General features: G+C 43.5%; 1 protein-coding gene across 1 annotated transcript in view; it reads right to left on the bottom strand.

Moving 5' to 3' along the window:
* The window catches only part of ccdc39 (coiled-coil domain containing 39), a 194,718-nt gene that overhangs the window by 60,609 nt on the left and 106,302 nt on the right, over nucleotides 1-27,807 (bottom strand). The window contains exons 13-16 of the mRNA XM_055645401.1: nucleotides 21,715-21,923; nucleotides 12,464-12,587; nucleotides 2,129-2,288; nucleotides 542-648 (exon numbers count right to left, since the gene is read on the bottom strand). Coding sequence (XP_055501376.1) covers nucleotides 542-648; nucleotides 2,129-2,288; nucleotides 12,464-12,587; nucleotides 21,715-21,923 — 600 coding nt within the window. The remainder of the gene's footprint in view (nucleotides 1-541; nucleotides 649-2,128; nucleotides 2,289-12,463; nucleotides 12,588-21,714; nucleotides 21,924-27,807) is intronic.

The raw sequence follows: 27,807 nt of genomic DNA, 5'->3' as shown, positions 1-27,807 counted from the left end.
CCTTACACCAGTTACCTCCTCCCCCTCCCCCCCCCCCCCCAACTTAAAGCCTGTTCACTAACTTCATAATCTGCAACTATGTATCCCTCTTGGATTTGCACCTATCTCTAACCCACAATTTGCCTATCAGGGTCCCTCCTCTCCGAGGTCATTTGTTGAAGATCATCTGTTGCCAGATCTGATTTGTCCTGCTTTTTTTCACTTCCGGTTTTCTTCCCCACTCTGCCTACTACAAGCAGTTTGAAGAATAGTCCTGACCTGAAACATCACCTATCCATGTTTTCACTGTTGCTGCCTGACCCACATACTCCATCATTTTATGTCTATCTTCGGTAAAACACAGCATCTGAAGTTCCTCTTTATTACATTATGATATATTAGGACGTTTGCAGTCACTGTCAAGACAACACATGGCAATATTAGGACAGAGTAAGTCAGCAGTGAAGTATGAGAAGTTATGGAGTTAATCCATCTGAATTTAATCCATTTTCAATATTTTATTCAACACCTATATAGGAACATAATTATTTTCATTGATTACCAGAATGTCTTCCTGGAGCTCCCGAACCTGCCTGCGTTTATATCTATATTTTTCTCCAATGGCCTGTTTCTGTTCTTCCAACTTTAATTTATCCTCGTATTCTTCACCTAGTGATGTTATGAATTAAGTTTTAAAAGTGTTGAATGAATCGTGTTTTATACAATACAGGATCAATACATAACAAATAGTAGTACAAAGAAAAACACAACTCAGTTTGTCACCAGTTTAGATTTTGTTCTATATCTTTTAACTCAATTGTCTATCCAAATTGATAATAATGTGAATGGGACAGCAGTGTGAAACCAACTGTGTATCTTCTAGAGCAGCGTAATTTAAGGATTTAGTATTAAATTAAAGACAAATAACATTAATACAGTAATTTGTGATGATGTATTAGATATTTTGGTATGCATACAGGAAAACTCTTAATCCTGCAGGTTTGGTATTTTAGGATATTGGATGTTGTTTCTATTAATACTCCAATGTGATTTTAGATTTTTTTTTTTTGAAATGGCACACACTAAGATAATAAATATTCCAGTGAGCTGGGGCACAGAAGGGAGTATGGGAACCAGGGCACTGAAACATGAAAAGGAATATGAACTGAGGCACTGGTGAGTTGCAAGGGAGCGCCGGAATTAGGGTCTCAGTGCTTGACGGGGAGAATGGAAACCATGGGCGAGGTGTGCAGAGGAATTACCATGCTGTGACCCATTTGCCAAACCACTTGGATTTGTAAATGGTCCAATAGAGGATTATTAGAGCATTGCTACATGTGTTTTCATTTTTTCTTTCAACTAGGTGAAGAAATATCTCCTGTGATTTAAACGGAGCTCAAAAGCATATGAAACAAACATAATATTCTCAGTTTATTTATTTGATACAATGTACAAACTTGAATTCACATTCTGCCAACAGCTATTGATCAACTAAACAAATTGTAATACGACAGGAATGATTGCAGATTGAGGGCAAACTGGTTAGGACACAGAACATAAACTAGTACAGTAAAGAATGTCCATCTGAATTCTCTTAAATACCACTATCGTATATGCGTTAACCACCACCCCTGGCAGCACAGACCAGGTACTCACCACCCTGTATAAAAAAAACTTGCCCTGCACATCTCTTGAACTTTGCCCCTATAAACTATATTCATGTTTAAAACGCCCACATGGGATGGCTGAAATTTGAATTTGTAGACATCTGTTGATTCTCTAGTGAACTATAATGGCAATTTATACATTGCCAGCATCACACTTTGGGTCAGTAGCTTTGGCCCTTGGCCAATCCAATAGATTGCAGACTAGTAGCAATCTATTGGACTAACATGGAAATGGAAGGAGCAATATGCTGGCGATACTGCATATTTGATTACTGCTTTTTTCCTTGTCTTAAATTGGATAAAACAAGGTTGATTTTTTGCATCCTTCAGTAATTCACCAAGTAGGAGAATAATAACTTTGGACCTATGTGCGCCCTTTTTAATTAGAAATGAAGTGGAAATGTTGCATTGATACCATCTTGAACAATTTGAACTTTTTTTTAGAAATGGTAACAATTATGAAATGACGGGAAAAGGCATACTTGTTTCCGTGACCTTGCTGAAAGATTTTCGGTATGACGAATTTTGATTGTGGAGGAGCTGGAGTGTATTTTCAAGAGCTCTTAATTCTTTTTCTCCTTTGGAAATTTTAGCATCAAGCTCATCCCCCTGCCTCTGAAGCTCCTCTTTATCTTGAGCAGCCTAAATGCAATAAGGTAAAAAAAAGAAAAAGAAAACAGTATTAATGTTATACATAATAATGCATCTGAAATTATCCTAATGTTACCAAAATGAACAAAAAAGCCATCTTCCCTGAAAGGATCCACAAGCAGCAACAAAATATAACCATTTATTTGTTTTTGTATTGATTGTGGAAGAATGTTGGTAAAAAAAGTTAGTATTTTTGATTCTTAAAGTAGAAAACTGTCATAACCATTGGAAAAGCTGAATGTGAAGTTAGTTTACAGAACTCCCAGAATTGCATCAATTGGATACTGCAAGATTTTGTCTAGAAAGCCACACATATCTACACTACACTACACTACACTACGCAAAAGAGAGCAAGTTCAAGGTTAATATCCTCTTTTACTTACCAATTGCACTCTTGCATCAGCCAGTTTGGACCTCTCAATGTAGGATAGGGCTAATTAGTATCGGTAACATGGCAGCCAAGAGACCCGACAGTCAATTATTAATTAACCATGTATGCCAATGCTGAACTCTCCAATTTCACACACCCTTAACCAGTACCAAAACTAGCAAGCATGCTCATAAGATCATGTGATTGAAGCAGAATTACGCCATTCGGTCCATCAAGTCTACTCTGCCATTCAATCATTGCGGATCTATCTCCCTCCTAAACCCTTTCTCCTGCCTTCTCCCCATAACCTGACACCCGTACTGATCAAGAATCTATCTATCTCTGCCTTAAATATATCCACTGGCAGCCTCCACAGCCTTCTCTGGCAAATAATTCCACAGATTCACCACCCTCAGACTAAAGAAATTCCTCCTCATTCTTTTCCTAAAAGAATGTCCTTTAATTCTGAAGCTATGACCTCTAGTTCTAGACTCTACCTCTAGTAGAAACATCCTCTCCACGTCCACTCTGTCCATGCCTTTCACTATTCTTTATGTTTCAATGAGATCCCCCCCCCCCTCATTCTTCTATATCCCAGTGAGTACTGACCCAGCGCCGTCATCATACGTTTCTACTCATTCCTGGGATAATTCTTGTAAACTTCTGGACCCTCTCCAGAGGCAGCACATCCTTCAGATATGGTGCCCAAAATTGCTCACAATATCCAAATGCAGCTTGAACAGTGCTTTATAGAACCTCAGCATTGCATGGAATTTTTTGTATACAAGCCCTCTCAAAATAAATGCTAGCATTGCGTTTGCTTTCTTTACTACCGATTCGACTTGCAGATTAACTTTTTAGGAATCTTGCACCAAGAGTCCCTTTGCACCTCCGATTTCTGGATTCTCTCCACATTTAGAAAATACTCAACGCCTTTATTCCTACTGCCAAAATGGATGACTCCACACTTTGCTACACTATATTCCATCTGCCATTTCTCTGCCCACTTTCCCAACTTCTCTGAATCTACTCACTGCTAAATGGGAGGTGGTACATTACTTAGGAGAATTGACACTATTTTCTGTCACGAGGATCGAGATTTCCAAAGGCTGTGTTGACTGCCTGGTGCCTGGGTTTGGGACATCTTTTCTGACCTGCAGAGGAACTGGGAGGGGGAGGGGAAAGATCCAATTGTCATGGCCGTTGTGGGTTCCAATGACATAGGTAGAATAAGGAAAGAGGTTCTGTTAAGGGAATTTAAGCATCTAGGTACTAAATTGAAGGGAGAACCAAAAACAAACTCTGGATTGCTACCTGAGCCACATGCTGGTTGAGAAGATTACAAAGGTGAATTTGTGGCTCAAAGATTGGTGTGGAAGAAATGGATTTGAATTTGTGTTTCATTGGCGCCAGTATTGGGGAAGGAGGAAGCTGTAAAGATGGGACAGACTCCACTTGAACCCGCCTGGAACCAGGGTCCTGGCAAACCACAATCAGGGCTGCACATATGGCTTTAAACTAATTAATAGAAGGAGGGGGGAAGGCAGTCAACAAATAGGAAGTGCATGGATGAAGTTAAAGAGAAGGAGAGTGCAGGAGAGGTTACGGAAGTCTCCAGAAGTAAGAGGATGGAAGGTTTAAGAAAGGATAAGAGAGTAAGTTCAGGTTCAATTGGGACCAATGTGAGAAGAGGGGTGGTGAATATTAAACTAAAAGTGTTATTTTTGAATGCAAGTTGTGGAAGAAAATATGAATATACTTTCTTACTTAATTTTGATTGGATAATTTTATTGGCCAAGTATTCACATACAAGGAATTTGCCTTGGTGCCCCACCCGGAAGTGACAACATGACATACAGTTAGGAATGACACATAAAGCATTAAACAATAATAAAACATTATTGATTAAACATGTGAATTAAATAAAATACCAGAGCATAAGAAGGCTACAGATTTTTGGTTATTGAGTAGACCTACTACTCGTGGGAAAAAAAGCTGTTTTTATGTCTGGCTGTGGCAGCTTTGACAGTCTGGAGTCGCCTTCTAGAGAGGTGATTCAAAGAGTTTATGCCCAGGGTGGGAGGGGTCAATGATGATCTTACCCTCTCACTTCCTGGCCCTTGCAGTCTACAGTTCGTCAATGGAGGGAAGGTTGCAGCCAATAACCTTCTCAGCTGATCGAACGATTCACTGCAGCCTCCGGATGTCGTGCTTGTTGGCTCAGCCAAACCAGACCATGATGGAGAAGATGAGGACAGACTCCACGATGGCCGTATAGAATTGGACCATCATTGCCTGTGGCAGATTGTGTTTCCTCTGCTGCCGCAGAAAATACCGGATTATGAATAATGGCCCACCTTTCTCAAAACCAAAGGGATCGACTTGAGATGGGGGACAACACTGAGTCACACCTGACCATAGCTACTAGACATCCAACAACAGCGAAGGAAATAGGAGAAATGACAAAAAGGCTGAAGGACAAGCAGTCAATTTATGTTTTAAAGTTGCCAATGGCAAAAGGAGAGGTCCAGATTGACCTCTTTAATGACCCAGAAGAAAAATCGCATGGGTCAGAGAGAAATGAGACACTATTTTTGAAAAGCCGCCTACTGAAGATCCGCCAAGGTTACCAATGGCTCTGGTCCAAGTACCCTCTGAACTATGGGCAAAGTATAAGAATCATGTGGGGCGAGTGCATTCAGCCCCTGAGCATAAAGTGACTTTAAAAAAGGGTGCTGTCTTGCCATGTTTAAAACAGTATCGACTGACCCCGGAGGCCAAAGAAGGGATAACTAGTATAGTCATCATGTCTTTATTACAACAAGGAGTATTAGTGAAAACGTAAAGTCCTTGTAATTGGATTGGATTGGATTCAATTTTATTGTCATTGCACTTTTCAGTGCAACAAAATGGTTTAGCCTGCAGTCATAACATAGAATAAATAACACAACAAACACTCAACACAGTTTAAAGTCCCAAAGTCAATGTCCCTTCCCTCTGCACTGAGGCAATCCAGGCCTCCGATGTTGTGACCCCGCTGGGTGATGGTGAGCAAGTCCCGCGGCTGAATCCGAGCTCCACAAACGGGCCGGTTCAAACTCCGTGGCCCGGGGTGGTTGAAGCTGCCGCCCTCCAGTCCAGTGGACGCAAATGTTGTTGCGGGATCGCCGGAAAAACAGGTCACCAACCTGTGACCTGCGAGCTCCCGACGATGTCATCTACTGGCCCATGGCCTAGCCTCCGAGGCTCCAAAGTCGGCTTGGAAGTTGGGTCGCCCTGCAACCACAGCCCCGAAGTTGGCCAGCCTTGCGTTGGTAAGTCCTGGCTGGCTCTGCCTCCGGAGCCTCGAGGTCGGTCCCAGTTGGAGGCCGCCAGCTCCGCGATAGGCCTCAGCGCAGACGGATACGGAGACGGGGGATACGGCAGGAAAGGTCGCATTCCCCCCGAAGGAAGAGTCACAAAACATGTTACACCCACCCCCCACACATATACAACTAAATAAACTGAAATAAACTGTAACACGGGACAAAAGAAAACAAAACAAAGAAAAGCCAAACGGACTGCAGGTGAGCCGCAGCTGCAAGGCAATGCCGCCACATACTCCTATTATGCCGATCCCGAAATTGGGAAGGCGTAATGAATGGCATTTTGTCCAGGACCTGAGAGCTATTAACAAAATAGTGATCCCTATCGCCCCTTTAGTATCAAAGGGGTTTGCAACCTGGGTCCTGGCTTAAGAACATCGAGGTGAAAAAGACTGGTAGCCTATTATTCCGTGGCTTTACCAGCTGTAGTAAATGGCACGCCAGCCTGCTTGCGAGCTGTAGCGGCAACAGCTACGATGATAGAAAAATCAATCCCCATCGTTCTTGGTCAATGCCGCGATGTTATTATTGAACTCTGCAGCCACAGCATTTCACAGCCGCTAGAACAATGGAATATGGTCATCCTTTTATCACTTCCTACTGTAACTATAGTTATCAGCGATCGCCTGCTGTAAACCCAGCTACCTTTGTACCACTGCCAGAAGAAGGATGTGACCATGATTGTGTATTGCTTGTGGAAGCCACTGCCACGCCCCGGCTGAACTTACAGAGTCATCCGATTGATAATCCTGACCTGGTCCCATTTACTCATCACACCGACCTAGCAATGACAGATTATTAACAGGATATGTGGTGGTCACACCACACCAAGTGTTGGAGGCATATGCTTTACCATCCGGAACGTCAGCTCAGGCAGCTGAGATGTATGCCCTGACTCGTGCCTGCATATTGGCAAAAGATAAAAGTGCTAATATCTACACCGATTCTCGCTATGCATTTGGGGTCGTACATGACTTTGGGCATTTATGGGGAAAAATAGAGGATTCATCACAACTACAGTAAAGATTATTAAACATGATAAACTGGTCTTAAAGTTACAGGATGCTATCCAATTGCCACAGCAAATCGCTGTTATTAAATGCGAGGCTCATACATCATCGGATGTTGATGTATAAAATGGAAACAGATCAGCTCATTATGTAGCCAAAAGTAATTGCCCGTAGGCAAACCCTGCAATTATTACAAGCAGCTAAAATTAAGTCTGCAGCACTAAGAAAGCTCCCAGTAGGGATTCCCAGAGTCTAGCATCACTCCAGGAAAATAATTCCTGGAGCAAAGCAGTGTGTTATCAAGACCCCATTGTCTGAGTCCACCTTGATGGTGGGATACACAAAATTGCTGGAGAAACTCAGCGGGTGCAGCAGCATCTATGGAGCAAAGGAAATAGGCGACGTTTTGGGCCGAAACCCTTCTTCAGACCAGTCGGGAGATGGCACACGCATTGTCTCAGCAGTGGTATGCACTGGAATAACAGTCATAATTGACAAAGTTGCAAGAACATTTCTGTTGTGTCAACAAAATGATGAGGGATGATGCAAGGACGGTAGTCAATATTTTAATGAAAGAAATCATACCTAGATTTGGGATACACATGAGAATAAACAGTGACAGAGGAATTCATTTCACCAGTAAATTAGTTCAGAACTTGTTGAAGGCTCTTGGGTTCCAGTGGAAATGACACATACCATATCAACCACAGTCCTCAGGGATGGTAGAACGAGTACATGGGGAAATAAAAGCTACTTTGGCCAAAGTGCCAGCAAAATAGGTTGTTGTGGCCAGACACCATGCCAGTAGTGATGTATGCATTGAGAAATAATAAAAATAGAAACACGGCCCTAACACCTCACGAGATATTGATGGGGTGACCTATGACAACAGGAACCTGACCCCTGATGACTCCTGAGAAGGTAGCTCTGACATGTAATGATAAAAAATCCTTAAGATATGCTCAAGCCATGTGTGAAACAGTTGGTAAAATCAATGAGAGAGTTAAGCAGGCACAGGTCCCTCCGGCAAAAGGAAACATGCACCAGCTTAAACCAGGAGATCAGGTTTATGTGCGAGCAATGAAGAAAGATTGTCTTCTAGGTGAAAAGGACCATATTTGGTGCTGCTAACAACACGGACAGCAGTAAAAGTAAAAGAAAAACCCAATTGGATACATGCCACCAGATGTAAACTGCATTACTCAGACGGAATCCTCGAGGAGAAGGAAACGCAGGAGCTGTAAATTTTTGTAGTGATAAGACGATGATGTCAAAATGTAGACATATTCTTATCTATCTTTGTAGTATTAAATACTTATGAATATATTATTATACTAGATTAAGTGGGACCCGTTGGGTCCCATGTTCACATGGGAGGGCTGGTCCCCCCGATGCTGTATGGGTACTGTGGGCTGAAGGGACTGGTTAGTATGGACATTGTGGGCCAAATGGATTCTTGAGGTGGCAGCTCAGTCACTCAAGCCTGATGTGCTGGCAGCTCACTAACGGCTGGTGGACCAACAGTTGACTCATGTCCATTCTTTGAAATTCCACTTCAAGCAGGGTGTAAGGCAACCAAATTCACATGCAGTTTCCTACCATTTCAAGCAGGGTGCAAGGTCCCCAAATTCAAGTGCAGTTCCCGACCACTTCAAGCAGGGTGCAAGGCCATCAAACTCAAGTGCTGTTTCTTGCCATTTCAAGCAGTGTGCAAGGCCACCAAATTCAAGTGCACTTTCATGCCATTTCGAGCAGGGTGCAAGACAACCACATTCAAATACAGTTTCATTCCATTTCAATCAGGATGAAACCACCATAAAACCACTATAAAACCACACAAAACACCACACTCACAGTTCAGTAGACATTCAGTGTGTTCAGTTGATTCACAGCTCAGACAGTCGTGACTTCTCTCTCCCCCACCTTGCAGAGACTGAGCCACACCCACACTTACGGGTTTTATAATCCCTCCCCCTCCAACTGGAAGTGGCGTGGCTTTCATGGCATGATTGACAGTAGAGAGATTCTCAAAAAAATGTTTTAACACTAACACCACTTTTATTTTTAATTGATGGGAAGAATCCTCTGCACCTGATGAGTGGCGAGGAACTGAGAAAAATGGTCAAAAATCACAGCTATTAGTGATAGCATTTTATCTAAAATCAATATTCGTGCAGGAAGTTGTCAAGTTTCCACCAACAACAGCCATTTTGTTTTGCCGTGCAGCCTTTCAAAGCAGTTACCACCACCAACAATAGCCTTTTTTTGCAGTGCAGCAGCCTTTCAAAGCAGTTACCACCACCAAGAACAGCCATTTTTTTTGGCAGTGCAGCCTTTCAAAGCAGTTACCACCACCAACAACAGCCATTTTTTTTACAGTGCAGCTATTTAAAAGCAGTTACCACCACCAACAACAGACATTTTTTTTGCAGTGCAGCCTTTTAAAAGCAGTTACCTCCACCAATAACAGCCATTTTATTTTGCAATGCAGCCTTTCAAAGCAGATACCACCACCAACAACAGCCATTTATTTTCCAGTGCAGCCATTTAAAACCGGTTACCACCACCAACAACAGCCATTTTTCCCAGTGCTGCCATTTAAAAGCAGTTACCACCACCAACAACAGCCATTTTATTTTTGCAGTGTAGCCTTTCAAAGCAGTTACCACCACAACAACAGCCAATACACTTTTTGCAAGCATTTTAGAACCAATAGACACCTTTTGCAAGCATTTTAAAACCAATAGACACTTTTTGCAAGCTTTTAGAACCAATAGAGACAATTTTTGCAAGCATTTTAACCAATAGAGACACTTTGTGTAAGATTTTAGAACCAATAGACACTTTTTGCAAGCCTTTTAGAACCAAAAAAGACACTTTTTGCAAGCATTTTAGAATCAATAGAGACACTTTTTGCAACCATTTTAGAACCAACCATTTTATTAAGGGTACTCACAGTTGAGTAGACATGTGTTCAGTGTTATTCACAGCTCAGAGAGACATGACCCTCAGGCATCCTCCATGTTGCAGAGACTGAGTGAGGCACGCCACTTCCGGGTTTTATAGTCCCTCCCCCTCCCACCAGCAGGGGCAGCAGAGAGAATGGCATAAAAAAAATTAATATCTCTCTGATTTTTTATCGATGGGAAAAATCCTCCAGTCCCGGAAAGGCGGAGGTGGGCTCTGAGCGAGGTGGCCAAAAATGAAGGCCATAGGTGGCGGCGTTCTCTCGGAAATCACAGCACAGTGGGCCAAAAGCGGTCAAGATCAGACTTTTAGTAATATAGATATGGGATCATAGTCGGACATGAGAATGAAGAGAGAATGAAGTTGGAATATGAAATTCAACTAACAACTTTCACACAGAACACAATGAACTTGCAACTAAAAGAAAAACAAGCTTCCTTATCTGATTAGAATGTTGGGTTTGTGCCCATATCCCTACGCATGCTGAAGAAGGTATCCCTTTGCGAACTCAAGGACTGGTTCCAACCAAATTACAATCGGACACGTATGCCTCCATTTTTGCAACTGAAAATATTAAAATCCTTTCTTATTATAATATGTGTTCATCATAAAGATCAACAAGGAGGAAAAAAATATTAATTTACTTTCTTCATTTTGATTGGAATTAAACAACGTAACGAAAGGGTATTTGGATGTGACAATTGGCATCTCTCGTTGACTAGGTGTAGAAGAGATTCATGAGAATCGGCAAAATAAGATTAGACGTATTACCTCTTGTCTAGGAATGTGTTGAAGGGTGGATGGTAAATGTAAACATGAAATAGTAGACAGAGAATTGGAAGTTTGTTTCTCTCAGCAGTGTGATACAGTAGACCACACGTACCACTAGTAGCGTAGATACGTTGGAGTAAATAGGGGCTTATGATTGGCTCAGAGTGGGGATGGTGGTGCGGGCCGCTTAAAACGTGAGGTAGAATAATGTCAAGATGCCCTTGTATTGCTGGAGATTAGAAGGATGAGGGGACACCTCATTGAAACTTACCGAATCGTGAAAAGCCTGGATGTAGTGGGTGGAGAGGATGGTTCCACTAATGGGAGGGTTTAGGACCAGATGCCATAGCCTCAGAATAAAAGGGCGTACATTTAGAAAGAAGATGAGGAGGAATTTCATCTGTCCGAGGGAAGGTGGATCTGCGGAATTCATTGCCACACTAGGCTGTGGAGGCCAAGTCAATGGATATTTTTAAGGTGGAGATTGATAGATTCTTGATTAGTATGGGTGTCAGGGGTTATGGGAAGGAGGCAGGAGAATGGGGTTGAAAGGGAAAGATAGATCAGCTATATTTGAATGGTAGGGTAGACTTGATGGGCCAAATGGCTTAATGAAAACTTATAAACTTATTGCAATAGTGACTATATCTCAAAGATATTTAATTAGCTGTGAAGCACTTTGAGATATTCTGAAAGCAATGTGAAAACACAATATAAATGCAAGTGTGTATGCTGCTTCAACATCAGGATCTACTTATGATGAATATGGATTGCCATAATTATTTAACAACTCCACCACTGCATCAGCAGCACCAGGAAGGAGAAAGGTTGAAACTGCTAGACAGGGTCTTTCGTCATTTTAGAATTTTGTGTGTTACCTATTTTATAGCCCTAAAATAACCTTTATTTATGTGGTTTAAATGTTTTAACCAAATAAATGTGTTATCATCTTGGGGAATAAAATATAATCCATGGGTTCTTTATTTAACTCTAATATTTATTTTTTATTGTTTGTAAATCCTTCACTTTGTTATGAATTAGATGCTAGATGGGCTAAACTAGATGGTGAATGCTAAGAAATATGTATAAATCTCATTTAAAAAAGGCTGTTATTCACATGTAATCAGAAAAATAATGGGGTGGTTCACTTTGACATTTCAACACATATCAATCAGTGTTTGTTAGAAGACAATCTTGCCTGCAACTGATCAAATGTTCAATGACATGATACTGCTTATAGAAAATGTTTGATCCCCAATCTGTACAGGTAGGTTACCAGCAAAGATTGATAACAGGGCCATTCCTATTGCACCTAATGTCCATTGGTTAGGGAGGCTCAGATTGGTATTCTTGCAGAGAATTATTTTGCATTTTCAGGATGTGATTATGGTCCATGGCAAGGAATGTATATCATCAGAACACCAAATTGACAACAACATATTTCAAAACCTGTACGATTGCAGAAAACAAGATAAATATGGTATTTCAATTAACATCACTGGTAAAATAATTACATTTATGTTGAAATCTTTCAGTATGCATCCGTATTCAAATAGCTACTGAAATGGTTAAATTGTCGGGATCCATTCACAAGAAAGATATTTAATCGTTTTACTGCAATAAATAAACAGATCAATCTTTAATTTCCTTGTCCTATATTTGTAATTGAAGTATTTTTTTTACCTTAATTACATAATAAGCCTGAGATCGTTCCTCTTCGCCCTCAGGAGGTTCCATTGTAAACATGATAAGTTCATACCTCTTCTTCAGTTTGTCAATTTTTGAAAACCTTTCATGTAGTTCAGCACTGATTTAAGAAAGAAAAAAACATAAAATAATATAACAAAATGCAGGGTATATTTGAACCTGCTGTTTGATCCCCTAAGTGGCACTGCAGCTTCACAATACCGACTGTATTGTCCCCACTTCCAACAAATGTAAGAAGAGTAACATTGGTGGGTTTTAATTGCTCTGCGTTCCTCAGACGATTGAACTGTTCCCGAGACAGAACATTGCATTTCGCTTCAGTGTCGATTTTCATTTTGATTACTTTATTGTTTACTGTTACTGTGGCCATTGGCTCACTAATCTGCCCATTTTGTGTGCTGATAGAATGTGCCTGCAGAATTGTCCATGCTCCTATCGGAGAAATCCGACACGGGCTCAGCCTGCAGCAAATGTATGGGCTGCTTTGTCTGCCCTCTGTTAGGTCGGGATCTGCAACATCTCCATCTTCGCATTTTACACCCATGGCAAACTTGATCAAAGGCGGGGCACATCTCTCTCTTAGCCAAATGCCCCTCACCACAGTTGTTACATTCTTGAATAAAACAAGCTGCAGGCTAATTAAGCTGTCTCTGCCTTGTTAATTCTTGCCTGGGTTGACTGGGAGATAAGAAGTGAGTGTTCCCAAGCTGTCCTTCGAGTGTCATCTGCTGCTGCCTTCATTGCCTTGGAAACGGAGCTAGAACGCTATCAACTCCTGCACTGGAATGTAGACAACCAAGTCCCGCGCTGGAATGTTGTGCCCAAGTGAGCATTTGGGCATTACAAACCGGCAACTCATGTCTCACAGACTGCGATAACTATCCAGAGTTATTGCAGGATCGTGGACAAGCTTCCTTCTCAGCTTGTCATTTAAAAGACCACATGCCAACCAGTCTCTAATAAATTCATCTTTAAGATCGCCGAATCTGCAAGTTCCTACAGCCTTGTTGATAGTACAAACAAAAGATTCAATAGTTTTGTTCTCATTCTGGTATCTTGAGAAAAATTTCACACGTTCGATGAGTGGATTAGCATGAGGGTCACCACAACTGTCAAAACTTTCTCTTGAGACACTCCGGGTCGACCGGCGACTCAGCCGGGGTCACGATCGGCGCTCCACCATCAGCAGGTTGATGAGTTATTGCCTCAGCATACACACACTGTTGTGCTCGTTCGTAAACTTAATCTCCTGCGAGGAGAAGGAGTATACTCGCACGGACCACTGCAGGCTTGTCATGAGAAGTTGCAGCAATGAACAAATCATACTGTCCCTCAAAGGTACGCCATCGCTATAGGATTCTGCTATCGAAAACAAGCAGGCAGGTTTTCTGAAACCTTCACCCATGTCTGAAACTATGAAAAGCTTTGTAAATAACAGCCAAAATCAAACTGAAATCCCACCTCCGACACCATGTGCAAAGTACACCAAAGTACAGAGTCATTATATATCAAAACAAGTACTTTAATTTGTGGACATACAGAGACCATTGAGATGAGTCCTGTAGGCTCTGAATCGTAAGTTAAGACTAAAACACAACATGGCGGCCCGCATGCACGAGGCGGTGGCAGTGTGGGAAATCTGACATGGGTTATGGATCAGGTCATCAGCAGCAAAACCAGACACAGATCACATCAGCAATACTGTTTGATCTACAGATTGTCCCACTTAATATGCCAGAAGATCAGAAAACATGTGTTGACTAACAATGAATTCGATTTTGCAGTAATAAATTATTTCACAATCATATGTATTATTATCACAAAACAAGTTGTGGATACAAAAACAAAAAATGCATGAAAACTTAGCAATAACAGGCAATAACTGTGGAAAGAGAAACTGCCAATATTTTGGTTCTGTGACACGAGTTAAACATAGAGCACAGAAATGAGTCATTGGATCCACCATGTTCATGCACTAATCTCAAATGCCCACATTAGGTCTGTATCCTTCTAAGCCTTGGCTTTTTAAGTATTTTTTGCAAAAATGCCTCCTAAACGTGGCAATGGCATTTGAATCCATCACCTCCATTTGGCAGGGAATTCCAAAAAATATCAATCACTCTATGTAAATATATTTTCCCCTCAAATCTCCCTTAAAACCTTTTCCTCTCATCTTAACCTATCCCATTTTTTGATACCCCTACTTCGGGAAAAAGATTTTCACAAGTTATAGAAGTAGAATTATGCCATTCGGCCCATCGGGTCTACTTCGCCATTCTATAATCATGGCTGCCTCCTAATCCAATTTTTCTGCCTTCTCCCCAAAACCCCTGACACCCGTCCCAATAATTTTGGCTATGCCTCTCATACACATCTATCAGGTCACATCCAATCTCCTTTTGCTCCAGGGCAAATAAACAGAACCTATCCAATCTCTCCCCATGACTAAATAATGTGGGCAGCAGAACTGCAAACAATACAATACAATACAATGCAAGATGGATTCAACAGTGGCTGAATGGGAGAGGCCAGAGGGTAATGGTGGATGGCTGTTTGTCGGGTTGGAGGCAGGTGACTATTCTAGTAAATCTCCTCTGTACTCTCTCTATTTGTACTCTCTGTACTCTCTCTATTACATTCCCTGGATGTAGTAGAGGGAGGAGGTCATATGCGACTGCTGATGGGGTGAAAAGTAAGGACTAGGGGTCTCTGTCCCTGTTGCGATTGGGAGGGAGGGGGAGCAAGAGTGGAGCTAGGGGATCACGAAGAGACACGTATGAGGGCCTCTATGATGGGCGAGGGTAACTCCCATTCCCGAAAGAATGAGGACATCTTGGATGTCCGGGTATGGAACTCCTCATCTTGGGCACAGATGCGGTGCTGACTGAGGAATTGGGAATAGGGGATAGAGATTTTGCAGGAGGCAGGGTGGGAAGAAATGTAGTCTAGAATAGACGTTAGTCGATAGTCTATTTCCTGGGATGGAGATGGTGACATAAAGAAAGGGGAGGGAGGTGTCAGAGATGGTCCAAGTGAATTTGTGTGCAACATGAAAATTGGTGGTGAAGTTAATGAAGTCCATGAGTTCTACATGGGTGCAGGTGGGTTTAAACTCCAACATTGTCAATAAACATGCCAACAAGGTCTGGTGAGCTGACCTCTACCAGACTGATGCCAGGCATCAACTCTCAGACACCTCCTCCTACTTACACCTGGATCATGATCCCACAGATGAGCACCTGGCCATTATTTCATAGACCATCTCTGATTTGATCACTTCAAACTGTCTGCCCTCCACAACCTCCAACCTTATTGTTCCCCAGCCCCGCACGGCTTGGTTTTACCTTCTCCTAAAATCCATAAACAGAACTGTGCAGGGAGGAACTGCAGATGCTGGTTTATATCGAAGATAGACACAAAATGCTGGAGTAACTCAGCGGGCCAGGCAGCATGTCAGAAGTCTGAAGAAGAGTCTTGTCCCGAAATGTCACTCATTCCCTCTCTCCAGAAATGCTGCCTGTCCTGCTGAGCCACTCAACCATTTTGTGTCCATCTTTGGTTTAAACCAACATCGGCAATTCCTTCCTACACATTATCACTGCAACAAACTGTTTGGAATTTTTACATCGAAGATAGACACAAAATGCTGGAGCAACTCAGTTGAATTTAACAACAGAACTGCCCTGGCAGACCCATTGTTTCTGCATGCTCCTGCCCCACTGAAATCATTTCCACGTACCTCGTCTCCATCCTATCCCCTATCCTGCTCCAATCCCCCCCGACCTATGTCCAAGACACCTCACATGCTCCTTGTCTCTTTAATGACTTCCGTTTTCCAGGTCCCTATTCCTTTATCTTTACTACAGAAGTTACTCAGGAGGCTGTGGAGGGTAAATAGCCGGAAATGATAAAATCAGAAATGGTCTGTGAGATAATGGCCTGGTGCTTAATTGTGGGATCATAGTCCAGGGGTAAGTAGGAGGAGGTGTCCCAAGGCATCTAACACCTCATCCTTCTTAATACTGATTTAATCCAGATGATCTACTTTTTATCTAATATGTCCTTTTACTTGGTGGATACAGAGAAGAACAGACATACAAGGAACTGCAGATACTGTAATCTTTAGCAAAATGCAAAGTGCTGAAGGAACTCAGTAGGTCAGGCAGCATCTGTGGAGGTGATGAATAGGTGACATTTCAGCTCGGGACCTTTCTTCAGATAAATAAGAATTAATTTAGGACCTTTTCACATCACCTGGCTCAGGGCTGCCAACATTGGGTGAGAGTTGGGAGTGAGAAATTGCGAGAGACCAAGCCCGAGGGAGCATAGGGGGGGGGGGGGGGGGGGGGCGGGGGGGGGGGGGGGGGGGGGGGGGGGGGGGGGGGGGGGGGGGGGGGGGGGGGGGGGGGGGGGGGGGGGGGGGGGGAGGAGCTCCCTCCCATTGGTACGGAACATTTGCATTTTTCAGCTTGAAATTGTGTAATATGGTGCATACTGTACCTTGGCAATGCTCAGGCAAGGGGACGTTGGAGCACATCCTGAGCTGTTGCCCAAAGTCTCTTGGGCAGGGCCGGTACACATGGCGTCACGACCAGGTTCTCAAACCCATTGCAGAAGCCGTCAGCATGGGAATCAGCAGCTGCAGACGAGAACGCCCCACCACCCAGATGATCACCTTCGTGAAGGCCGGAGTGCAGCTGCCGAGAACCACAGCAGCCAGGAATCAGTCAGGAATCCTGGCAACTGCGCAGGACTGGCAGCTTTCCGTAGACCTGGTGAAACAGCTGAAGTTTCCACAGCACATTGCCACGACCACCCTGGTATCAGAGGCGACCAAAAGCATCGTCTTGTTGGAACTGACAGTGCCATGGGAGGACCGTCTGGAGGAGGCCCACGAGAGGAAGATGGCCAAGTATGAAGAGCTGGTCATAGACTGCCGTAAGCAGGGTTGGAAGGCAAGGTGTATGCCCATCGAGGTTGGCTGCAGAGGTTTTGCAGGGCAATCACTCTACAAAGCCTTGAATGCACTGGGCATCAACAGAGGGGCAAGGAGAAGGGCCATCAAGAACACCACAGAGGTAGCGGAGAAGGCATCAAGATGGCTCTGGATCAGGAGAGGAGGTCCATGGGGAGGAGCGATTGCCACCTGAATACAAGTCGTGGTCTGATCAACCACGGCTGGGCCGCCTGGGTGAGGGTGTCTGATGTTGAAAGACCCGAAACACCCAATGACCCTAGGTTACATCACTGATGATGTGTTCAGGAGCATCTATCGATGTATTTGTATCAATCTGTCTTTTAACTTACACTTGAATGCAATATATATGCTTTAAATTGGATTGGAGCACTGTTCACTGGCCTTGGGGGTACCCGGTGAGGGAGTGGAGCAACCGAGTGGGGAGAGGGTGTGGAAGAAGGGTGTGTCCCCTCCCAGGGTAGGAACCTTTTGAAATTTGATGTATTCAAATCATGTTTTAGTGCACTGTAGAAGTATGATTTCAATGTTTTTTGTATGGTATTTTTAAGAGGTAACTTTTTAAATGGTAACTTTATCCACACAAAGGGTGATGGGTATATGGAACAAGCTGCCAGAGGAGGTAGTTGAGGCAGGGACCATCCCAACATTTAAGAAAAAGTTAGACTGATACATGGATAGGACAGGTTTGGAGGTATGGACCAAAAGCAGGTGGCGTAGCTGGGACATGTTGGCGGGTGTGGGCAAGTTACACCGAAGGGCCTGTTTTCACCCTGTATCACCCTATGACTACATTATACCTCCACCATGCATGAATGCTTCAAAATCAAGTGATTGAGTTTTATTGCCATATACTCAAGCATAGAAACATAGAAAATAGGTGCAGGAATAGGCCATCGGCCCTTCGAGCCAGCACTGCCATTCAATATGATCATGGCTATTCATCTAAAATCAGTACATCTTTCCTGTTTTTTTCCTATTTCTCTTGATGTCGTTAGCCCCAAGAACTCAATGTAACTCTCTCTTGAAAACATCCAGTGAATTGGCCCGCACTGCCTTCTGTGGCAGAGAATTCCACAGATTCACAACTCTCTGCATGAAGAAAGTTTGTTATCATCTCAGTCTTAACTGGCGTCCCCTTTATTCTTAAACTGTGAACAATGGTACTAAATGCCCCCAACATTGGGAACATTTTTCCTGCAGTTACAGTAAGTGAAAATCTAGCAGACAAGCAGGATGCTTTCCACCCCCATTTGGTCAACTTTCTTCCACCGTATCTACCCAGTGCTTGGTAGTTACTTCCAGCAGCCACTGGTTGTCCTCCAGGATGCACCGAGCCGCAGCCTGATCCATGCCGGTCACCTGGGCGAATTCGGCACAGAGACTCTCACAGCAGCGGCGCAACGCTTCAAAGCCTCCGACGGCCCAGGACTCTTGCACTGAGGCTGCTCCATGGCCCGAGCTGCAGTGAGCGACTCGCCAGCCCGGCAAACACTCTCCCGCCCCGTTCCCCGTCCGCATCTGTCCCCGCCGCTGCTTCTGCTTCCAACACCCGCGGCCCATGCAGTTGATATGTTTTGAAATTTTCGTTGATCACAGAATTTCTCACAACAAAGCGAGAGAAATTTGTGATCAGCGTGAGAATTTGGTGAAATGCGTGATTCTCACACTCAATGCATGGGAGTTGGCAGCCCTGCCTCTCTATCCCCCTCTCCCCTCCTCTCTCTCTCCCCCCCTCTCTCTCTCCTTTCTCTCTCCCTCTCTCTCTCTCCCTCTCTTTCTCCCCCCCTCTCTCTCTCCCTCCCCCCCCCTCTCCTCTCTCCCTCTCTCTCCCCCTCTCTCTCTCTCCCTCTCTCTCTTTCTCTCTCTCTCTCTCCCTCTCTCTCTCTCTCCTCTCTCTCTCCCCACCCCCTCTCTCTCTCTCTCCCCCCTCCCCCTCCCTCTCTCCCCCTCATCTCTCCCCTCTCACTCTCTCCCCATCCCTCTCTCTTCTCTCCCCCCTCTCTCTCCCCCTCTCGCCCTCCCACCTCATTCTCCCCCTCTCGCCTCTCTCTCCCCCCTCTCCCCTCTCTTTCACCTAATTCTCTCCTTCCCTCTCTTCCCCCCTCTCTCCCTCCCACCTCACACTCCCCCCCTCTCTCTTGTCCCTTCTCTCCCCACTCTCCCTCTCTCTTCCTTCTCTTTCCCCTAACTCTCTCGCCCCTCTCTTTCCCTTAAACACCCCCCCTCTTTCCTCTAACTCTCTCTCCCCCCCTCTTTCTCTCTCCATCTCTATCTCTCCCTCTCTCTCCCTCTCTACACACTCTCCCCTCTCTCTCTGTCTCTCCTCTCACCTCTCTCTCTTCCCCCCTCTCTCTCTCATCTCTCTCTCCCTCTCTCCCCCATTTCTCCCTCCCACCTCACTCTCCCCCTGGCTCTCTCTCCCCTCCCTTTCTCCTCTGTCTCTATCTCCTATTTCTCTTTCCTCCCCCCCCTCTTTCTCCCCCTCTCTCCCTCTCTCTTTTGCCACCCCTCTCTCCCATTCTCTCCTACCCTCTCCCACCCCCTCTCTTCCCTCTCACCCCTCTCTCTCTCTTCCCTTTCTCTCCCCCCCCCCCCTCACCTCTCCCTCCCCTCTCCCGTTTCTCCCCTCTCTCTCCTCTCCCCCCGTCTCCTTCCCCCCTCTCTCTCTCTCCACCTCCCTTTGAGATTCTGTCCCTTTGGCACAGAGACTCTCGCGGCAGCGGCGTTTCCGACGTCTCTGCGGCCGGAGACACTCGCACTGTCCGGACTGCTCCATGGCCGGAGCTGCAGCGTCAGCCCCACAAACACTGGACAGCGCCACAAACACTCGCAGCCCAGCTCCCAGCATCTGTTCCCGCTGCTGGTTCATCCCTCCCTCAGCCCCGGCTCTCCAACACCCGCGGACCATGCAGTTTATCCGAGTTTTGAAATTTTCGTTGATCACAAAATTTCTCACCACTGAGCGTGAGAAATTTCTGATCAGCGTGAGAGCGTGAGAGCTAGCTTGAGGGCGTGAGTCTCACGCTCAAAGCGTGAGAGTTGGCAGCCCTGCCTGGCTCCACACATAGATCAGCATTTTGCTCCTATAGGATGCTCAGATATTCCCAGCCTATCATCTTCCTCCCTATGGCACGGTGGCGCAGTGGTAGAGTTTCTGCCTTACAGCACCAGAGATCCGGGTTCAATCCTGACAATCCTAGGGGCTGCTGTCTGTATGGAGTTTGTACGTTCTCCTTTTGACCTGCATGGGTTTTCCCTGAGATCTTTGGTTTCCTCCAACACTCAAAAGATGTACAGGTTTGTAGGTTAATGGGCTTGGTATAAAAGTAAATTGTCCCCAGTGTGTGTTGGATAGTGTTAATGTGCAGGGATTGCTGGTCAGTGCGGACTCGGAGGACCGAAGGCCTTATTTCTGCGCTGTATCTCTAAACTAAACTAACTAAATATACTTATGTGTGGGAAAGAACTGCAGATGCAGGTTTAAATCAAACGTAGACACAAAATGCTGGAGTAACTCAGCAGGACAGGCAGCATCTCTGGAGAGAAGGAATGGGTGACGTTTCGGGTCGAGACCCTTCTTCAGTCTGAATATACTTATGGTTTGGCTCTCTTGCCAAGTTTTTCCAGAATCTTCTGCAATTGTTTCCAGCATCTGCAGTTGTTTTTTTGATAGTCATGTTATTGATAAAATTATTTCCAAAATTAATAAATATGCATCTCCCATTTACCTGTATTTCACACTTTTTTCAGCTTTCTTAAAAATATCAACAAAAATGTAACAAGATTGTTTAATCACTCTATATTTAAGCAGACTTAATGAAGCATTGTTTTTAAAAAAAAAATTATTGGTGAGACATACTTTGAGGGAAATCAAGATTTTAGTCAAAACCATGGATATGAGTTTTAAGATACATCAGTTTCCCACTTTGCAAATTTCCAGCATTATTGGCATGCAACACATGCACTATAATGCAACTCAATTAGTTGGACACTTAAATCATACGAACATATGAATTGTGTTAGGTGAATTAAGCAGTCTATTCACCCCCTCAAGCCTGTCCTGCAATTTAATACGATTATGGCTTGTCTTTCAGTAACTTTGACTTCATATTCCTGTCTAGCCCCATGCTATTTACCTGTCTAGCTCCATGCTATTCAATCTTTACCTCAGCCTATGTCACAAAGAATTTCCACTTACCATTCGCAAAAAAAATTGAAAGCATGTCAGTCACTTTAAGAATTTACGTACCTAATACCTTGGTGTTCCTGCTCTATGTGCTTGATCTGCATTTGTAGTATATCCATATGAATTTTGATTTCTTCAGTTCTTTCTTTCATTGCTGTCTCAAGCTGCAACTTTCTTTTCTCCAAAGACAACACATCATCAGCTTTGCTGTGGAGCATGTCCCGTAGGCGCTTAACTTCTAATTTTAGGAGGTTATCTTCAATCATGAAATCCTAAAAGATGAGCACATAGGTCACCACAATCCTTCACAATTAATTAATTAATAATTAATTTAAAATAATTATGTACAAATCCATAAATGAATACCAATACAATGATTCAGTATAACTCAATGTATTTGTTCTCCCTCAGTATGAAATACAACTATTAGCAATTATCTAATTTTCACCAATTACACAAAACCAATAATTTACATAAGATGACATCAAAGCATATGATTTAGGTGGAATGAAGGGTTGGGTAAATAAGGAAGCTGCTACAGGTAAGTAGTCTATTATATACAATGTACAACTCTCAATATGACATAATAATAATAATAATAATAACTTTATTTATAAAGCGCTTTTAGACAACATCAGTTACCACAAAGTGCTGTACATGGGAAGTCAACAAAAAGTTATTACAAACTACTAAAACCATTAAGACGACAGGACTATAAAAACAGTAAAAATTAAAAGACATTAAAAGCACTAAAACAGGAACAATGTCTCAGCCAGTGTCGAAAGCCAGTGAATAAAAGTGAGTTTTTAGGGAGGATTTAAAGATGGACAGTGAAGGGGCCTGTCTGATCTGCAGCGGCAAGGTGTTCCAGAGTGCCGGGGCAGCAACAGAAAAGGCTCTATCCCCTCTGAGCTTCCGCTTAGACCTTGGTACCTCAAGGAGCAGCTGATCCGCTCCTTAATACAGTAATAGGTGAAACTAGGTGAGAAATTGGGTGGGGACGGAGATGGCGAAAGGCAGTACAAATATACTAACTGCATTATCATCTTTTGCTAGCTTAGGAAATGTTTGCTCAATTATTTGGATAGTTTTAATTAAACACATTTGTGGTATGGATGCTCAAAAAGCATTATGGTGTGTATTTATTTATTTGCCAGTTGCCATCTTAAATTTTTCTAGCATTCATCTATTTATCTATTCATCTATTGGGGAAGATAATCCCAGGGCTTTTTTATTACCTTATGAAGTAGTGTTTCCTGATTTGCATTCTTAATGCCCCAGCTCTTATTTAAAGATTGCATGTACTCTTTCCCGAATTTTCCCACTAGCAGCAATAGTTATTTGATCTATAATATTTATTCCCTTTTAACATTTAAACAATCACTTCATCACTTTTTTCTATATTCAAAAGAATACCACTCCATTTTAAGCAACGTCATAATTTTAACCATATTAAAAGTAGGAGCAATTCTGGTGAATTTGCATTAGATTGCTTCACGGCCAAAATAGTCTTCTTAAGGTATGATGCTTAAGTTTATACACCGTGCTGTAAACAATGGTTTTATGCAACTGAAGCACAATGTCATGTATTTTTCTGCCGAGGGGACCAGTTTACAATCCATTTTTAAACTACAAGTTTAAAATCTACTAATTTAGTTACCGTCTATATTGCCATTGATTCAGAAATGCAAAATAGTTGTAGCCAGAAAAATGAATTTCTAGATTGCATTTGGGGTAATCTTCTGAAATAATTTGGTATAAATATCTGTTACTGGATCTCCCAATGCAAAATTTGACATCCAATTCTACAAGAATTAAGACCCATCCAACCGGGACAATTTACCATCAAATTAGTATATTCTCGGTCATCAGCAAAGCAATGGAAGGAATGTAGAGGAACCAACGAGAGAGCAGGCTATTCTAGACTGGGTATTGAGTAATGATGAAGGGTTAGTTAAATGCCTTCCATTGCATTTGCATGAGGGACAAGAGGATGGGGACTGGACTTTGTGCCTTCCCCCACAGTGGGAATCACTGTGGGGGGATGTTTTATGTTTGGTGTTGAATTTCTTCATGAATACTATGTTGTATTTTTATTAGTGTGCTGCAAGGACATCTGAATTTCCCCTGAATACGGGGATTAATAAAGTCTAATCTAATCTAATCTAATCTAATCTAGTTAGCAGTCTTGTTGTGCATGGCCCCTTGGGCAAGAATGACCATAATATGGTTGTGTTCTTCATTAGGATAGAGAGTGGCATTGTTAATTCTGAAACAAGGGTCCTGAACTTAAAGAAAGGTGACTTTGAGGGTATGAGACGTGAATTGGCCAAGATAGACTGGCAAATGATTCTTAAAGGGTTGATGGTGGATATGCAATGGAAGGCATTTAAAAACTGCATGGATGAACTACAACAATTGTTTATCCCAGTTTGGCAAAAGAATAAATCAGGGAAGGTAGTGCATCCAGGGAAATCAGGGATAATATCAAAACAAAAGATGAAGCGTACAAATTAGCCGGAAAAAGCAGCCTACCAGAGGACTGGGAGAAATTCAGTCCAGCAGAGGAGGACAAAAGGCTTAATTAGGAAAAGGAACATAGATTATGAAAGAAAACTGGCAGGGAACATAAAAACTGACTGCAAAAGTTTTTATAGATATGTGAAGAGGAAAAGATTAGTTAAAACAAATGTAGGTCCCTTGCAGTCAGAAACAGGCGAATTGATCATGGGGAACAAGGATAAGGTAGACCAATTGAATAACTACTTTGGTTCTGTCTTCACTAAGGAAGACATAAATAATCTGCCGGAAATAGCAAGGAACCGGGGGTTAAATGAGATGGAGGAACTGAGTGAAATCCAGGTTAGTGGTGTTAGGTAAATTGAATGGATTAAATGCCGATAAATCCCCAGGGCCAGATAAGTTGCATCCCAGAGTACTTAAGGAAGTAGCCGCAGAAATAGCGGATGCATTAGTGATAATTTTTCAAAACTCTTTAGATTCTGGAGTAGTTCCTGAGGACTGGAGGGTAGCTAATGTAACCCCACGTTTTAAAAAGAGAGGGAGAGAGAAAACGGGGAATTACAGACCAGTTAGTCTAACATCGGTGGTGGGGAAAATTCTGGAGTCAGTTATTAAAGATGGGATAGCAGCACATTTGGAAAGTGGTGAATTCATTGGACAAAGTCAGCATGGATTTATGAAAGGTAAATCATGTCTGACGAATCTTATAGAATTTTTTGATGATGTAACAAGTAGAGTGGATAAGGGAGAACCAGTGGATGTGTTATATCTGGACTTTCAGAAGGCTTTCGACAAGGTTCCACATAAGAGATTAGTATGCAAACTTAAAGCACACGGTATTGGGGGTTCAGTATTGATGTGGATAGAGAACTGGATGGCAGACAGGAAGCAAAGAGTAGGAGTAAACGGGTCCTTTTCAGAATGGCAGGCAGTGACTTGAGTTGGATGATCAGCCATGATCATATCGAATGGTGGTGCAGGCTCGAAGGGCCGAATGGCCTACTCCTGCACCTATTTTCTATGTTTCTATGTTTCTAACTACATAGCTCAAGTCAGTAGTGCGATTAAATAATTACCTTGGAATGAGTGCAGCTTCAACAACGTTAAAACAGCATACACAACACATGACCAAGCAGCCCTCTTGATATGCACCGCATCCATAACCATTCATTCACTCCAACCAACACACTGCAGCAGAAATTTGTACTATCCATAGGATGTACTTCAGCAACTCACCACGACTCCCTAAAGAGCAGCTTCCAAACCCATGGCTCCTAGAAGGACAAGGGCAGCAAAAGCATGAAACACCACCATTTGGAGATTCCCTTCTGATTTGGATTCTGGAATTCCTCCCCTAACAGCAATGTCGATAACATTTATACCATTGGGTTTAAGTGCTACCTAAGTGGAATATGAGGCGCTGTACCTCCAATTTGCAGGTGGCATTACACCATGGCCATGGAGGAGGCCAAAGACAAAAAGATCATTGTGGGCATGCAAAGAATGTTTAGCAACTGGAAAATCCATTAGGTCTTGATGGACTGGTCGCCGAGTCTACGTTTGATCTTGTCGATGTACTGGAGACCATATTGGGAACACTGTATGCAGTAGATGAGGTTAGAGGTGGTGCATGTGAACCAATTGCCTTCTTCACCACACTGTCCACTCGACCTGTCACTTTTAGGGAAACCATGCACCTCTTCTCCCAGCTCTCTCTGTTCTACAACTCTCCAGGTCTTTACTACTTAAGGGGCAGTCCCACTGCAGTGACCTAGTCTGCGAGTTTAGAAGAGTTTGCCCTTGACTCACAGCATAGTCTACACATGGTCCTAGGAGATCCTATGAGGTCACTGGAACTCTCCTTCATGCTTGAGGGAAGTTCCAGCATACTCACGGCCTCAGCTAGGTCGTAGAACATTTTTCAGCATGTTGAAAATTTTTCCGCGAGTAAAACTAGATGGGCATGGTTCTTTTTAACTCGCAGTGGAGTGGGGTCGCTATTTAGTTACAGGCAGTCGAGGGCAGCTGTAGGCAATCTCGTTCGCTGACCGGGCATTTTAATTGGCTCATTGCAGTCTTCAGGACCTAGGAAAACTGAACTGTAGGTTAAATGCCTGCTAAACTTTATTATACGTTGTCTGACTTCTTAAAAGTGTCTCCACTCCTTCTCCCCCCCTTCTCCCCCCCTTCTCTCCCCTTCTCTCCCCTTCTCTCCCCTTCTCTCCCCTTCTCTCCCATTCTATCGCCAACCCCACCCCCCTCCGCGCTCTCTAAAGGACTTACCATACACTGCGCAGGGTCTTTTACCATCCTCTTCATCGCGGGTGTGAATTTCAGACAGCACCCCCCCGCTTTCCCTAGCTCCCGCTTTTGCGATGTGTTTGTGTGTGTGTGCGCGGTCGGTCGATCCAGCTCGCGGTTTCATCGCTGAAGGCCGATCCTGCTCGAGGTTTTCCAAGCGAGTGCCCTCGAGCTTGAAGGTTGAAGACACTCTTCTGAACTGCGGATTAGGTCGCCGCAGTGAAACAACCCCTTAACTGTCTAAGTCCTGCCTTGTTTGACATACCAAAGTGTAACACCTTACAGATGCATGGGAATGCCACTAAATGAACCCCTTGTCCTATCCATTTCAGTCAGCCTAGCAAAGAACATTTAAATTGCAATTTAGGGGATCCGCTGGGGGCGGCATGTTGGAGTAGTCGCACTTTTCCACGCTCCCGACCTGTTCACCTCCAACTTTTATTATAGCTCAGCCTAAGTTTTATAACTACCCATTAATATTTAAACACCATTGACAGCACCTCTCCACGCCGTAAAGATGCCAGGCAGAGGAAAGAAAGAGCAAAAGACAGAAGACCCGACGACCAGCACCGGCATGGCCACGCTAGCAGCCATGTTAACAGAGCACAAGGTATCGCTACTGGCAGAATTCAACACAGCGTTCACCAAACTGGAAACGAAGCTGGACAATATCCAGACCACAATTTTAGATCACCAACACCGTCTTTCGTCATTAGAGTCTTTTGCCGATACCACCAGCCAAGACATACGAGCTATAGCAACAATGCTAACTACGGTGACCGAAGAGAACGCCAAGATAAAGTCTAAGCTTATCGGCCTGGAAGGCAGGAGTCGCCGAAATAACATAAGGATAGTCGGTCTCCCTGAGAACAAACAACTTGGGCTCACAGACCCATGGAGATTTACATTCCCCACGACTAAATTATTTTCATTTTTTTCCCACGTGCACTGTACCTATACCCGTATAGACTTTTTTCTCTTAGATAACAGACTGCTCTCCAAAATCAAATCCAGCGAGTATCATAGCATCGTAATATCAGATCACGCTGCGACCTCCCTCGATCTCCACTTTCATAAACGAACTAACCCCTTTAAACAGTGGAGGTTCAACAATTATTAGCAGAGGCTCACTACATGCAATTCTTGCACTCCCAAATCACCTTATATTTTGAGCTGAATGACTCGCCGGACATAGAAAGAGGTATACTCTGGGAAGCTTCAAAAGCCTATATTAGGGGCCAGCTTATCTCTTTTGTCTCCAACCTGAAAAGAACCGAGATGTCCCAAACGGCAGACCTGTTACAAAAAATAAAGGACATTGATGACAAATAT

The sequence above is a fragment of the Leucoraja erinacea genome, chromosome 14 (genome assembly GCF_028641065.1).
Source record: "Leucoraja erinacea ecotype New England chromosome 14, Leri_hhj_1, whole genome shotgun sequence".
Lineage (NCBI taxonomy): Eukaryota > Metazoa > Chordata > Chondrichthyes > Rajiformes > Rajidae > Leucoraja > Leucoraja erinaceus.
Note: the sequence above shows the minus strand (reverse complement) of the source record. Positions and strands in the feature narration are given on the sequence as shown.